The following is a 15,531-nucleotide window of genomic DNA, read 5'->3' on the forward strand; positions in this document are numbered from 1 at the left end:
AGATGAAGGATCGACTAGTTTGACGAGAGATGAATAGCTTGACAGATTGTCCTATTAATTACATTACAAAGTCCAATGATCAATCACTGGTATACAAGATGTCAAGATCCCTAACTACGGTAATCCGTCATCGAATTTAATCTATTTTCTATTAAATTTTTTCCTAAATTTAAAACTTGACTGAATTTGTTTTCAAAGTTAAAATTAATCTTCGAGTTAACGGCATTTTCCTCCTTTAATTTCAAACTGTTCTTTTAAAGGGCTCCATTTTTAACTTGAAAATATTTTTCTAAACAAAAGATTGTAGTGGAGAAAACACTGTCAACATTGGTTTGAAAATGTTTGTTGTAGAAATTGTTTACAAAAATAAAAAAAGAGTATATATTTTCGATACTTAAAATAACTTCAAAATACCTCAAACATGTAAAACTGTTAGAGTATAAATCATTTTAAAACGTACAGTAACACTTTGTCTAAAGGCACGGTATTAGGCAATGTGCTGCCTTTAGAGGAGGGCATAATCAAAGAAAATTATTTATTGTCAACTAGACGACATATAACACCTTTATTCTTAATAATATGATAAATAGGTTTACATAGCTTATAAATTCGACATATAGCTCAATTTTGTAGAAGGTTGTTTAGTTTTAAAATTGAGCTGTATGTCGTATTTTTTAGGTATGTAAACCTATGTATCAAATTGAATATAACAGCTCAGGAGCTAGAATGGAAATGAATTTTAATTTATTCTTAAGCCTTAATCATAAAAATCACATGTTAACAAAAATTTTCATAGAATAATGTTACACGATTGTCATAGAATCTTCAATTTTTGGTTTGTAAGTCTGAAAACAGCGTTCACATAAAGTGATTCATTTCAACTGCACTGTATATTAGAAACTATCTAAAAGCTTGATCATAACGCTCAAACAAGTTTATAAGATGTTTTTGTTAGCTTTGTTGAATACTTCCTTGATTGGATGTAACTTAAGTGACTGAATAGTCAAATCTGAGAAAATTGATGATTTAATCGGAGTCAACCCTAAAATGACCCCACTAGGCGTAGGGGTGAACAATAAAAAACGTTTTCTCAGAAGCTGACTTTCCGTCTTTTGGAGAAATCTTTTCACGTAAAGTCAAACAAATAGAAAAAAAAATATATATATAAACCCAAGCTTACGAGAAAATAGAAATAACAGTGGCGCCAAAACTGCAGAACTACTTCAATTTTCATTGTCTTCTGAAAATACCCATAAAAGTGTCATCACCCATTCACATATCATCAAATATGATTCGAAACAGACAAAACTCATCTGAAAATCCCCTGAAGCACCTCTTACTTCTGTAGCACTCACAAACATTTTACGATCCACAGCTCTAGACAAAAGATGTTGAATAGGTAACCAGTGTTAAATATTTGTCGAGGAGGTGATGTAAAACGGACACGCCAGTTTGTGCTTGTGAGCTAACAATACAGAAGCAACAAAGCCAGAAGCGAGGGGTGCTCAATTATGCACAAGCCCTCTGTTTGCATGTTCCCCCGGCAAACAAAAATCTATAGCTTCCCTCTTGCATTTTAAAACGCCAGTAATCATTCAACAGTTCAATATCTAGTCTCTTAAGAGTTTTCATGCAGGAAAGTATTAATACCTTCCTAACTACTAACCATACTCCGTTCACAATATTCACGGTTCATATTAGACGGTTTGGGGGAAGTTCTCCCACCACTTTTTTGTATTTAATTTATGTTGCTTAATCATCTGTTCAGCTATTTCTATACATGTAGCCTATACTATGTATATTAATAGGCAAACATAATCCTTAAAAACATTTTTTCTCAGCTCGTCTGCATCGCAGGGAAATTCTACGCATACTCTTTGGAAAGATATTTTCCTGCAGATGTGCAGAGTACCTTAATAAATTAAAATAGGCGCATAAATAAGCCCAAAAAGTGAATTTGAAATTTAAAACAAATTAACATGGTCCTTTTGTATTGCCATGCTGGTGACAAAATAACAAGGCAATATCAACAGAAAATCAAAACAAATAGAAGCAATCACATTTACAGCATAAGGTGAAAATAGAGAAGTCTGTACATTAGTACATTACATATATTTGGTCGAGTTTTCGACCACTGGACGACCTCTAGTTATTATTATTTTAAAGGAGGTTCAAGTTAAGGGGATAGATTTCTTCCCTGAAAACCGCTTAAGTATTGTGAATGAAGTGTAGTAATAGAAAGTAACACAGTCGTGATTTCTTTACGTTCCTATTTTTATATACTAGGGGAAAACTATGGGGCTTGTGTAGAACTCATAAAAACAAATTAATTATTTAAAAATTACAATTTCTGGAAAAGTCATTTTAGACTACTGTAACAATTAATAAGGTATAGGTAAAAGGGTACAACGTAACAATTTTTTTTTATCTTTATACATTGTATCCTATATTTGTATCTTTTATCACAATTTTATATATATCCCAATCTTATCTTTTCCCACTAAGTCAATCTATTTCCTGTCTCATAATGCTTTACCTTATCATTATATTGCTATCTAATCTTTTTATATTTTCTACAAATGAATTTTTCATTAATTTTTCATTTATTTATCATTTTATATTCATCAAAACTTAATAAAATAGTTATACAAATCGACTCAAATACAATGTTCTTATGGTATTGTGACAATTACAAAATATTAATGTAAAATACAATTATTTTGAAAAAAAAATCCCTCACTCATAGTAAAACATTACATTTGCATATAACGTTGGGGGAATATAAAACAGGTAAAGAAAGAGAATATCGCGAGACCTTGAATGCTTTTCTTTCACAATATTTTATGATCCACCTTCATTAACGTCAGCTGAAATTTCTTTAACCTTCATCTAAATTGTGTGCTGTCTTCAAAGAGTCAACTTGTCATATTTAATGGGCGGCGTTAATCTTTATTGCATTTTAGAAATAGTAGAATTCCACTGGAAATGTTTCTTAGACACTATGTTTGTTTATAGCAATACTAAGTACTTAGCACAATCCAAGTGTTTAAGTTCGGTGAGATCGATAAGGTTCATAAAGAAATAAAATTAACTCCTAGAACAAGCTTAGTGTAAATAACGTTCTTGCTAAATAAAAATTTGTTTCCAGTTGACATAATCTGGTTGGTAACAATAGTTAGTGTAATGAAACAATGTCATCTACGATTTTTTATGTATAAATGACTATTCCAGTGTTATTTTGTTTTGCGACGCTAGGCGTCTGGGATTGTTTTTCACATTACTTTATGCTAGACCTATCGTTGCGGCATCACTTAGATAAAATCCATCGGTGATTTGGTGGGTTTGAACCCAAGACCTCAGGGACCAAAGTCTTGCACTCTACCACTAGACCAGCTAGCTCATAGACTCATTTAGGATTTCAAACCTTAAAGGGCAATCTTTCAAAATCTTTTTTAACACAAATATCACAATAACAAAATCTTTTACTTTACTTAAATAGTTACATTTTGTCAACTTAGAGGATGGGTTCCGGTACAAACTAAATAAAAAGTGTTTAAATGTATAAGCATTGACTTTGATACTGAAGCAGACATGCCAATTATATAGATCAGTTATAGATACTTTATAACCAAAGAGCAATTAATTTGTGTAATTAATTTATTATAGAGTATGCTGCTCTTAAGTCTGTTTTCTCTTTTAGTTTATTCATCCTGTGATAGTTTTAATAAGTCGACCTTTTCAATTGGCACTATTAAAAAGTTGTATTTGTAAGAAAAGGGTATGTTACAACAAAAAACTGCCAGTGGCTCAGTAGAATCAACTTATTTTTTGTACTAAACTTGGTACAATTTGAACATGGGAGTGGGATGTCAACTTGAAAGTGTATTGATGATAAAATAACAAGTATAAATTCAAAAACAAAAAGGAAAACTATATGACTACTTCAAAACATTACTATTTATAATATATTTTTTTTTTTCTTTAAGTAAGTGCATTTTATTGTTGCACTAGTTATTATAACTTATGAAAGTGGCGCTGTGTAGCATAACAACATGTTTACACTTGTGAACATTCACCATATCAACCAAACAACCACTAACATTGTGTTCCTGTGCATAACAGATACACCTCTGCTTCAACAATCGACCCTTACTTCTGGTAAAACCTGCTTCAAATCAATTTCAAAAAGTTTGCAGCTTTAATGATACACATACTCTTACAATATAAAACTTAAATCATCAACATGTACAAGTCTAAATTATCAGTATTGATTAACTATGACATCGACTGTTCAATACAATTTTTAAGTTAACATGGTATGATGACAAAAGTAACTGTCCATGTTATAAAATGTTACCCTTTTACGTTCATAAAATCTTATGGTGTTTTATGTACGCTATACCCAACAGTGTTTTTATACATCATTTTTAATTTCTCTTGGTTTTATCCCGGAATGATTTTCCACTAGGCTAGCTCTAAAGGGGGTTGCGGCTTGTCTGTTGGATAAAAATCATAAGTGATTGGCGGGATTTGAACCCAGTACCTTGGAGACCGAAGTGCCACGCTCTACAACTAGACCAGCTTGACTCGTTACCCAATTTGGTTGGAACCAATGTGTTCATTTAATTATTTTGGGTTCTTTATACTAATCATTTGTGCATTCTTGTGAACTTTAAAACACAACATAGTTCAATGCGTTCATAACATTTTCCACTTTAACTCATATTTTGCAAACCACGCTTCAAAAGTGTTATTCTTCACAGGTTAGGAACACATTTTCAAAAATAAAAATTGATAGTTACCATAATCTGAAATACAATAAAGTATTTATGAAAATTTGAAGTGTGATTTTTCAAAATCAACAATGAATGATTTTCATCTAAACTAACTTTGTGCAGAATCGATCAATAACTCGATAATGTAACTGTGAAGCTTAAACGATTTTTTATTTATCCTAGATTGAACTCATTTTAACCAGATATGAACCTAGATGAATTTTTACCCGTGATACTTTTGAATTAACAGCAAAAGTTAAATGCCCAATTAACATTATTGTTCTGTAAGTTGAACCGAGCGAAACCAAAGAGAAATGTTTGCAATCAACTCAAACCTCGCTCTTTTAAACCAACAATACCTGTTTAATTGCCTCATTTTGCATTGTAATATCTCTTATTTCTCCTTGACTGTGCTCAAGGAAAAGTTTTATACTTTCTTATTTCAACTGTAAGTTTTGTAACAAATTTTATTTGGAATATTATTTACTTATTGTTTAATTTTAGAGGCAGTGAAATATTAAAAACTTTCTAAATTTAATTAATAAAAGTTTTAATTTTGTTTGGATCCTGCTAACAAGGTTAAACTCAGCAGTTTCAGCTTAAAAAATTACAGTATAAACAAATTGCTTACAAAAAAATTATTGAATTCAAACTGAATTGCTACACCCCCTGTAGGTCCAGGATAGCGGACCTGCACAGCGTCGCCTCAGTCACCCCTCCCCCGCCCACTCCACTCCCTACTGATAACGCTCAGATCCTTATCGACAACCTCACTCCCTTCTCCAAACAATTTAAAGCCGCTCACATCAACGCCCAATCACTCTCAAAACACATAGACGAAGTCAGGGTAATTTTTCGGCCTCAAAATTTCGAAATTATTGCAGTTTCTGAAACTTGGTTGAAGCCAAGTATTTCATCTGGATTGATTGCACTGCCTGGCTATTCAATTTTCAGAAATGATCGCCTGGGAAAAATAGGTGGTGGCGTCGCTGTCTATGTAAAAGATGGTTTGCAAGCCAGGCAGTTGTGCGAGTCCCCGGGTGAGTACTTGGCGAAACCCGAATTTATTTTTTTAGAAATTGGTTTGTGTGGTTCAGATGCTCTTCTCCTGGGGGCATGTTACCGCCCTCCGGGAGTGGGTCATCTGGCCGACTTTGAAAATTCTCTCTTGCGCCTCATGCCAGGCTACAGTCGTGTCTTGATCATGGGTGACTTTAACTGTGACTTACTCAAACCTGGAAGTTACTACTGAAGACAATTGACAAACATGTTTGACTCTTGCAACATGACGATACTCCCACTGGACCCGACGCATCACACTGCTGAAGCTGATACAATACTAGACCTTATTATTTTAAGTGATCCCGAATTTTCAGTCCACCATGGCCAGCTTCCAGTTCCTGCCATTTCACGACATGACCTAATTTATTGCGCCCTTGCCATGAGAGCTCCTAAGCCCAAACAAAAATTCATCTCTTACAGAAATTTTAAAAATTTTAATGAAGCAGAGTTTTTGTCAGAAGTTATATCAATACCTTGGCACTCCATACATACCCTGGAGTCAGTTGATGATATGGTTGATTCACTTAATGAAACCATAATAAAATTATACGACAAACACGCTCCAATTGTGAACCGTAGGGTTAGTAAAAGTCGCCCCGTTCCGTGGATCACTGAGGAGATTATTAGGTTAATGACTCGGCGGGATTCAGTCCATCGCAGAGCTAAAAGAACTAGAGACCAGGGGCTTATGGCCCAGTATCGCCAGCTTAGAAATCAAGTTAAACAACATTTGCGCAACTCTCGACTTCAGTACTTTCATAGATTGTTTTCCGAAGGAAAACAATCTTCTGCTGTTCGCTGGCGTAATCTGAAACGTTTTGGACTTGGAAAAGAAGTTAAACCTGTTCCAATAACAATACCATTGAATGATTTAAACGATTTTTTCTTATCAGTTTCGTCAAATGCAAACGTCACAGTAGTACAGAACCATTTAACTCAGTTAAAATCACGTCACTTGCCCAATACTATTCCTCAATTTAACTTCAAGCCAATATTGCAGATTGATGTTTTGAAGGCTATAAGGCGGATAACGTCTGATGCCACTGGTTCTGACAGAATCTCGATTTCGTTGATTAAACGTATCTTGTTTGCTCTCCTCCCAACATTAACCTTCATATTCAACACCTCACTCAGATCAGGTATTTTCCCAGAAAAATGGAAGACTGCGCTTGTCCGCCCATTGAATAAGATCTCATCCCCATCACTTCCGCAAGACTACCGACCAATTAGTATTCTTCCAGCTCTTTCTAAAGCTCTTGAAAGAATTGTCCATTCTCAAGTTTCCGAATTCTTGTCAGTAAACAATATCCTCAACAGTTTCCAATCTGGATTTCGTAAATATTACAGCACTGAAACAGCGATGCTCCATATAACTGATGAAATACGATTTGCTATGGATCACAGCCAATGCACTATTTTAACCTTATTTGACTTCAGCAAAGCTTTCGATACTGTAAATCATAGCATTCTTCTAGCCAAACTCCAACTTTTAGGTTTTTCTGATAATTCACTAAAATGGATGAGATCATATCTTCAGAGCCGAAAGCAGTGTGTATGTCATGACAACTTGACGTCCGACTGGAGAAATGTTCCCTGTGGAGTTCCTCAGGGTTCAATTCTTGGCCCACTACTTTTCACTGTTTACATTAATGACATTAGTACAGTACTACACCACGTAAAGTTTCATTTTTATGCTGATGACCTGCAAATTTATTCTCATTTTAAAGTCAGCGATATAAATGAAGCTATAGACATAATGAATCACGACATTGACAACATTGTTCAATGGGCAGCACAGAATGGACTTAGACTCAATCCTGACAAAACAAAACCAATCATTATAGGTCACTCACGTTTACTAAACAAACTTGAAGAAGACAATTTACCAAAACTCACTGTAAATGGAATTACTTTGCAATATCAAAACAAAATCAAAAGTCTTGGATTGCTGATGAACCGCACATTAGACTGGACTGACGCGGTGGTAGATACTTGTAAAAGAGTATTTGCCGCCATTCACACAATGAAGAAGATGCAACGACTCCTTCCTTTTCACATTAAACTCTTACTGGTCAAATCACTTGTGTTTCCACACTTCAATTACTGCAACACTGTGGTTAATGATATGACTGTGGCTTTGGCAACAAAACTACAACGTGCACAAAATTATTGTATTAGATTTCTGCTTGACCTTAGGCAGGACGACCACGTCACACCTTATTACATAAATGAATCAATTTTGAAATTAGATGACCTCAGAAAACTCCGAATACTTTCAATCACTCATTCGGCTATCAATCTTGGAATTCCAAATTACATTGCAAAGAATTTTGAATTTTTGAATGAAAGAGGTGCAAGGGATACTCGCTCTGGCTCGTCTACGTTGCGCATTCCTCGTCACAGAACAACTATTTATAATAAATCATTTGTAGTCACAGCATGCCGCCTATGGAACTCTATACCCGATGCCATTAAATCCATAGAAAACCGATCCCGACTGAAGGCGACACTGAAAGAATATTATCTCAACCGGATGGTAGTGGCGTGGCGGGATGGCGTGCGTTAGGCTTAGCTGCTGCAAAGAGTGTATGTGTGTGTGACTGTATGCTAGGAAAATAAATGTATGTTATGTTGTTTATTATTAATTATGTTACGAAATGTGTATTTTACTTTTGTTCATATCATGTATTATTGTTATTACTATTATTATTTAGAGGTTAACTGTAAGAAAGGACCATGAGGTCCTAAGTTCGCCTCAATAAAGAAGGATTTTCATTTCATTTCATTTCACCCTTAAAAATAACGGTTGTTTTTATAAAATTACTGAACGTTTGAGCAAAATCTGAAAAACTACCTTGATGCGATAATGGATTTAGGTCAGAACTTCCAACTTTGTGATAAATGGTTGGGTTCACAAACCACCTCACAGTGGAGCTGAATAATGTTAAGTCTAATATCAGGCTTAAGAGTTCTTGAATTATAAGTGCTTCTCTAGAATAAGAAGGCTTTACAAGAGGAACCTTGTCACCTTCATTATTTCTAGATTGTTATTCTTACGCAAAAGCTACGTTAAAGCTTTTTAGGATAATTATAACGATGGATGATTACAGTTATGTTGCGAGAATAGTTATACAACATTTTTATGTGTGTGTTAATGCTTTACAGCAGCATGGAACATCTACATTAACGGGCAATATTGTAACAATAATTAACCTGCAAGCAACTTGATTTTGTTAATGTATTAAACAGTTTAGTAATTGATACTATTATTAAATTTTAATGATTATGACACCCTCATGTTATTGTTATATCTCTTTTTAAATGTTGATTGGACCTACAATTCACATTATGAAATGTGAATGAATGAAACTAAGCACCAGCATTATTTTAAGCACCGTTGTGAATTAATGAAACAACTGCATAGTCTCAAATCAGAAATTTCATCAAAATTTCTTGTTTTTCTAACGTTATAAACATATTGTAAATGAAATATTTTAAAATTGATTTTTAAAGTTTGAAATTCCCTTAATTTATCACAATAACTGTACCTTATCAAATATTTAAAAAAATACTGTGACTTAAAACTTTTTACTCATTAAGATCTGAACAAGATGTGGTTTCGGAATTTCCTTAGATATTTATTTTATCTACTGTTCACTGTTTCTCCTATATATAATTTACAAGGAAAACAGGACTAACATTAACTTTTCAGAGTCACCAGAAACTTTTACTCAAACTTTTGCAATCTTTTGAACTTTTCCGAGTTTTTAATGTTTCTTAATAAACATAATCAACTTAATTTAAATGTTCTTTGCATGTTAGTCTGTGGTTTGAGTGTAACTGTAGTGTCAAAAAATACATTTCTCACATTATCTAATCTGTTGGTGTGCGAACCAGCTAAATCATGTAAATGTCCTAGGATTTTTTCCTGTGAACAAACAGAAAAAAGAATCCGTACAGGTTTGCAGGTGTATCCTCATGCTAAACAACAATATTATAATTTGAAAATATCCTGTATATCCAATGGCGTTCTTGTCATCTGTATACAGTTCTTTCAGTACCCAATACATTAGTTGCTACAAGGGAATAGTATGAAGGTTCTTAAATGTACAAGGTTTAATATATTATATGATCTTATAATGCTTTTTTCTGTCCCCAGATATGACTCAGGAACAAGCTGTGGTGCAGAGGATAGCAGAGTTACAGTTGAAGTTGCAGCATCTGGAAGCCATGTACAGGTGCGGATATACTTAGTTAATCATTTGAAACAAACATAAAAGAGCAACAGGGAGTTAATTTGAAAGTCAGATATGTTTGTAGGTCCGACTTTAAAAACTGATGTCTTTGGATCTGTTTTCTGGTTGTCTTTTAAACATTAGGACATTTATGAAACATTCACTAGGTAAACCTGGCAATATGTGACATTTGGGGGACCCCCGAACCAATTTTTGTCTGCACTGGTGCACATTTCTTTCTTATAAAATACAAAGGCTACTTATTCACCAATGGCTTCCTATGGGTCTATGTGTGGTTCTAAAGTGTAATAACTCTGTTGAGTATGACATGTGTTCTACATTTTGTGTTCTACAGACCCGATTTCCTTAAATTTTTGGTAAGTCTATAAATATTTGATTTATCAGATACTGGAATCACTCAACTTTCTATGTATTTTTCTACAATTCATACTCTTTGAGCTTGCAAAAACACCATGTTGCATCCTATCCACAATAAATTCCCAATAACACTGGACTGCCTAGTCAAAAATGTATATCAGCTGATCGGCAATGAGTTAAAGAAAACCAACCTACTGATAAGTGTTTATCGCTACTTGTAAATTGGGATACGTAAAAAAAAAAAACTGTTATAGTTTGCTTTTGGTAGTAATTCAAATCATTCATTATATTTACATGTTTAATCAATCCATTTACTTGCAACCCAAGTAAATCCTTTACTTGCCGAGTCATTGTCCTGTTCCACCCCAACTTGAGACAGGGTTTAGTTTAAATTATTTTAAAAGTTAGATTATAATAGTCAATCATCTAAAAACATGCATTTCAGAGAGAGGGAAGAAGATGTGCACGTGCTGACACAGCAACTAGGTCAGCTGCTGATGGAGACGGTACCTCCTGGTGGTAACCTCAGCACTTCACTGCCTCTGCAGCTTAGTCCTGAGGCTCGTACATTGCTGAGGAACATGACAGGACTGAAGCCAGGTGGAGGAGATGCTGCTCAAGTGCTGAGACTACCCTCTGCGTACCACTTCCTGCCACATCTACTGCTGAGTCCATCCAGTCTACGGCCTGCTATCAGCATATCCAGGGGACGGTCTGGAGGTGAGTTAAATATACATCCATTGCTGAGGAACATGTCAGGATAGAGAAGATGCTGCCCAAGTGCTGAGACTACCCTCTGCGTACTATTTGCTGCCTTATCTACAACTGAGTCCAATTTCCATATCCAAAATTGTTTGTTACTTATTTAATGAATTGGATATCGCTGACAAGTTTTGTGTATTTCGCGAAGCCAAGCCAATGCAATACTATAAATAAATATGTTTTAATTTGAATTTTGACCATATTTTATATTATAAGTAATTCTGTTTGCCCTAAAATGTTTCAAAACAGTGTTGTAATTACCACCAGCACCCAGTGTGAAATCACAAATAACCTATTGTCAAACACTTACATAAACATCCTTCTCAACTGACAGATGTTTTACACCATTCTGTCATGACAAGCCAATGACCATTTGACAGCTGATTTCTTGTGATTTGCCACAGTGTCTGTCGTGCTGGGTAAGTGTTAAACAGCTGATTTACTTGTAATTGCCACAGTGTCTGTCGTGCTGGGGATCCCCACAGTCAAGAGAGAAGTCCAAAGCTACTTGTTGGCAACCTTGCAGAACATCCTGGATAGTATGACACAGGAAGAGGAAGAGGATGTCGTCATTGTGGTCTTCATAGCTGAGGTATGACGACTGTAAACTAGATGTTCATAGAAGATATTATCATTGACTTTTGGTTACTAGACATTCCATCTATAAATCAATAGACCACAATGACTGTTGCTAATTTTTAATTAGTGAAGGACACAGTTGAATAAGACTTTTGCAGAGTGTGCTGCTGTTGAAAATTCAATTTTCTTCTTTAATTTTAGGTACTATATTTTATGTGGACACATTAAACATTCTTATTTTTGGAACATTCAGTTTAGTTTAGTTGAAAAGTTTATGTACACAACGGAAGAGAATGATATCGATTGACGTGTTCTGTCGTTCATTTGAATTCTAATACTGGTGACAGATTGACTTGGGAACAGGATATCTACTTGTATCTATCATAGACATTCTTTAGCTCGAAAATTTGACTTGATTTAACCTTCTCAAAGTGGGGTTTTAAAGTTTATTTTTCGCATTTGAAGAACTTACTATTTTTTTAAATACCTCAGGTTGTAGTATGAAATGAAATGTAAATAGAATTCTCTTTTACTTATTGAATTGTGACACTTTAAAAAACGGTTGGGTAATAAAGTGGCCATTGCAAAAAGTTACAGTAAATTAAGTACGGGTTTTGATTTTTAGCGAATTTCCCTATAGGAAAGTAGCTATTACCGTAGGTCTCATGGTAAGACTTAGGCCCGGGACCGATTTACTTTTTCATTTTGATGTCCCCAGAGGCCAAAAACACCATTCGTTCAAATTTTTATATATGTATATATATATATATATATTGTACCGATTCAAAATGAATGACCAAATGAAAATTCAAATCAAACTGAAAACGCGCGAAGGCAAGGACCAACAACGGCCAATCACGTGAGCGCGGAGGAACACCAATTGCTGACTTGTGCGGACGTCTTTTTCTAACGGTCACTTGGGACCAAGCTCTGAGCCGCGATGTACGGAAATCTTTAAATTCTCCTTTTCAATTTGCAAAAATCACTTTTGGTAGTCGTAACGTGTATTTCGTCAACGAATCAATTGTTCGATCTCCGGAGTGCATTGATATCTAAAACCGTGAAACAGCATTTACTAAATTACGAATTGAAACAAAACGAGTCTTTAAGTTCGACGTCGACCGGCAAAATTCGTCAGATTTGACCATTTTCGTAGAGCCTATCCCAAGTACAGTGTCGTAATTATATGTTTATGTGTCGTCAAAATTGTCTTCTGTGTATGTAAGTAAATGTTTTGTGTAAATTGTATTTATATCATTAGGAGAAGCCAATCTGTCCACATTCATATTTGTTTAATCATGTTTCTTGCAGGTCTCATGTCTTAGTGTGTAAATTCAGTCACATTGCTTTAGAATTATTGCCATTTACTTATTTTAAAATACATACTGTGATACATTTGTAGATATTGTTATATTAATAATTTGGGTAAATTTTTATACCAGTTAAATTTCATATTAGTTTTGTGCTTAAATTCAAATTATATTGTTAGGGTAATCAGCTGTCTGTCACGTAAAACTGTTACAATTTGTTCTTGCTTTAATATTTGGGTTTGAAATCACTTCAAAAATACATAAAGAGATCACTGAGAGTATTTGATTGGGTGCAAATTCAGGTTTCAATCAGAGCATTGTCCCGGTTGAAGGTTAGGTGTCAATACAGGCTACAAGGTAGGCTTCCATTAACGCCATAAAAATCATATTTTTAACTTAAATTAAACAAACGACTCAGTAGTCGTTTTGGTCCAGTTTGCTACTGAGCAACAAAGTGTGCTGTACACAGATCTACGAATAGTCCCTTTGCACATAAGATCAACTGGCCAGTTGTAAGTAAATACCATACTTTGGGAAGCCTAATAGCCTAAAACAGATTGAATAAATTAAACCTAGGTTCCCGAGGCTCTGCTGTCAATATTTCAGGAAAGAAAGTCAAAAAGACCACAATCAATACTCTCTCACATTAAATTGAAGTGTAATTAGTAGAAACTAGAATATTATTAATTATAGCTGAAACTTGAATATTATTAATTTTAGCAGAAACTTGAATATTAATATTGATTATTTGTAATATTTGTATTATTTATAGTGATAATACACAAAGCTTATTCTTTCATCAATTTTATTAATTCTCCTGTGTTAATCTTTTCAAGGTAATCGGCTTAACCGAACAATTGCAATAAAGTACAATATCATTAAGTAGTCAATTGACACATAATTTATTATATATTGGTTCATCAATATTTCGCATAATCGTTTCAATATTTCAGAGTCAAAACCAATGTTTTAACAAAGTTTCAACAAAGAGTGTAATTTTGCATTCAGAGTATTTGATATACTTTTTATTGCATCTTAAGAAGTGTTACGTTTAAGATTATTGAAAGCACTTTCAGGAGGACATATCAGACCTCTCAACGGTCCATAAATCGGACTTCTGGGATACACAATTATCAGGGCTCAATACAACATCTTACTTCCACTGCCGGCTCTGTGATTGGTCCTCAGTTGTCTGATCAACTAAATTAAATTCATTGAAACCCCCCCACCAGGGGGCAACTTTTTGTTGTACTCACACCTATATGGAATAGCCAAATTGCATTACATAAAGGTGTGAGGCGATTTTAGTGATGGAATGATCAATTAATGTAAAGAGTATATTTTGAAGTAATAAGTAAGTAAAGAACGTTTATTTTTTTTCTTTACAATATAGGTATATATATATAGATTTATATATATATGTGTCCGTGAACACGATAACTTGAGTAATTTTTATCCGATTTTGATGAAATTTGGTTTGAAGGTGTAATGCGGGATAAACTTGAATGAGTTCGCGATCCAGCATGATCGGACCATGGGAACAGGGTTTTATGGGGGGTTTTATGGGGTAAAAATTGGTTTTTCTCACTTTTGACCCTCAAAACACAAAATTTCCCAATTTTTCTCTAATCCTTCTTAAAGAGCTTAAAAAACAAACAATTCAGTATGTCAAAGTGTTTTTGTACGGTTATTGGTTACGGAGAAAACTAAAAAAATTGTAAATTTAAAATTCCCATGTTATTCTTATGGAGAATATTGTAACATGTTGTAGTTTGCTTGATTATGGATATCTTTTGATCAAACTTGGCAAATATATTCATTTTCTACTAAGCAATAATTATTTTACTTAAAACACACACTTTATTAGTTTCCTTGTAGCAGCAAACCTAGGTACTCGTTAAACCTAATGTTATTTAAATAGATCGATTGAAAATCAATTCAGCCAAATGGAAATTCGCTTAGACGGCAGGTTTGCTGCGGCGGGGGTATTTTTTAATACCTTTTCCTTACAAACACAATAATTTAAAACAACTTTTGTTGTAAAGTTGTTAGAAAACAGGTTTTGTGAAAGTTTGTGGATTAATTACACCACTTTAAAGCAACATTTATCTCAATGTTACTGTACCTCTGACATAATTAGTTTTTTCTTAATAACACTCCCAACAAGAAACAAAAAGAAGAAGAACAAAAATTTACACGTCAACTAAGTTACAACTACTGTAATTGAAACTAAACATTGTAAGAATTAATTTCCTGCTTCTACATCACATATGCAAAGTGAAGTTCACCTCTTGCGTCTGTTGCTGTTAGAATACAAAAACAAATTTCAAAGCATCAGTTGAAACATAAATACAGTATTTTATTTTAATGAGTACTCTTGAATGCTGCTGCTGAAGCTATTCATGTGAAATCCAACGTGTAAATGAGTCC

The 15,531-nt window shown here is 34.1% G+C and overlaps 1 protein-coding gene across 2 annotated transcripts in view; it reads left to right on the forward strand.

Moving 5' to 3' along the window:
- Window positions 1-15,531, forward strand: part of LOC128994852 (alpha-1,3-mannosyl-glycoprotein 4-beta-N-acetylglucosaminyltransferase B-like) — a 98,925-nt gene that overhangs the window by 69,732 nt on the left and 13,662 nt on the right. For both annotated transcript variants that reach the window (XM_054419665.1, XM_054419666.1), the window contains exons 3-5: window positions 9,997-10,075; window positions 10,896-11,170; window positions 11,671-11,804. In XM_054419665.1, the coding sequence (XP_054275640.1) occupies window positions 9,997-10,075; window positions 10,896-11,170; window positions 11,671-11,804 (488 nt within the window). The remainder of the gene's footprint in view (window positions 1-9,996; window positions 10,076-10,895; window positions 11,171-11,670; window positions 11,805-15,531) is intronic.

This window comes from Macrosteles quadrilineatus, unplaced genomic scaffold (genome assembly GCF_028750875.1).
Source record: "Macrosteles quadrilineatus isolate MER2022 unplaced genomic scaffold, UCM_ALF_1.0 Scaffold_5__1_contigs__length_97177068, whole genome shotgun sequence".
Classification (NCBI taxonomy): domain Eukaryota; kingdom Metazoa; phylum Arthropoda; class Insecta; order Hemiptera; family Cicadellidae; genus Macrosteles; species Macrosteles quadrilineatus.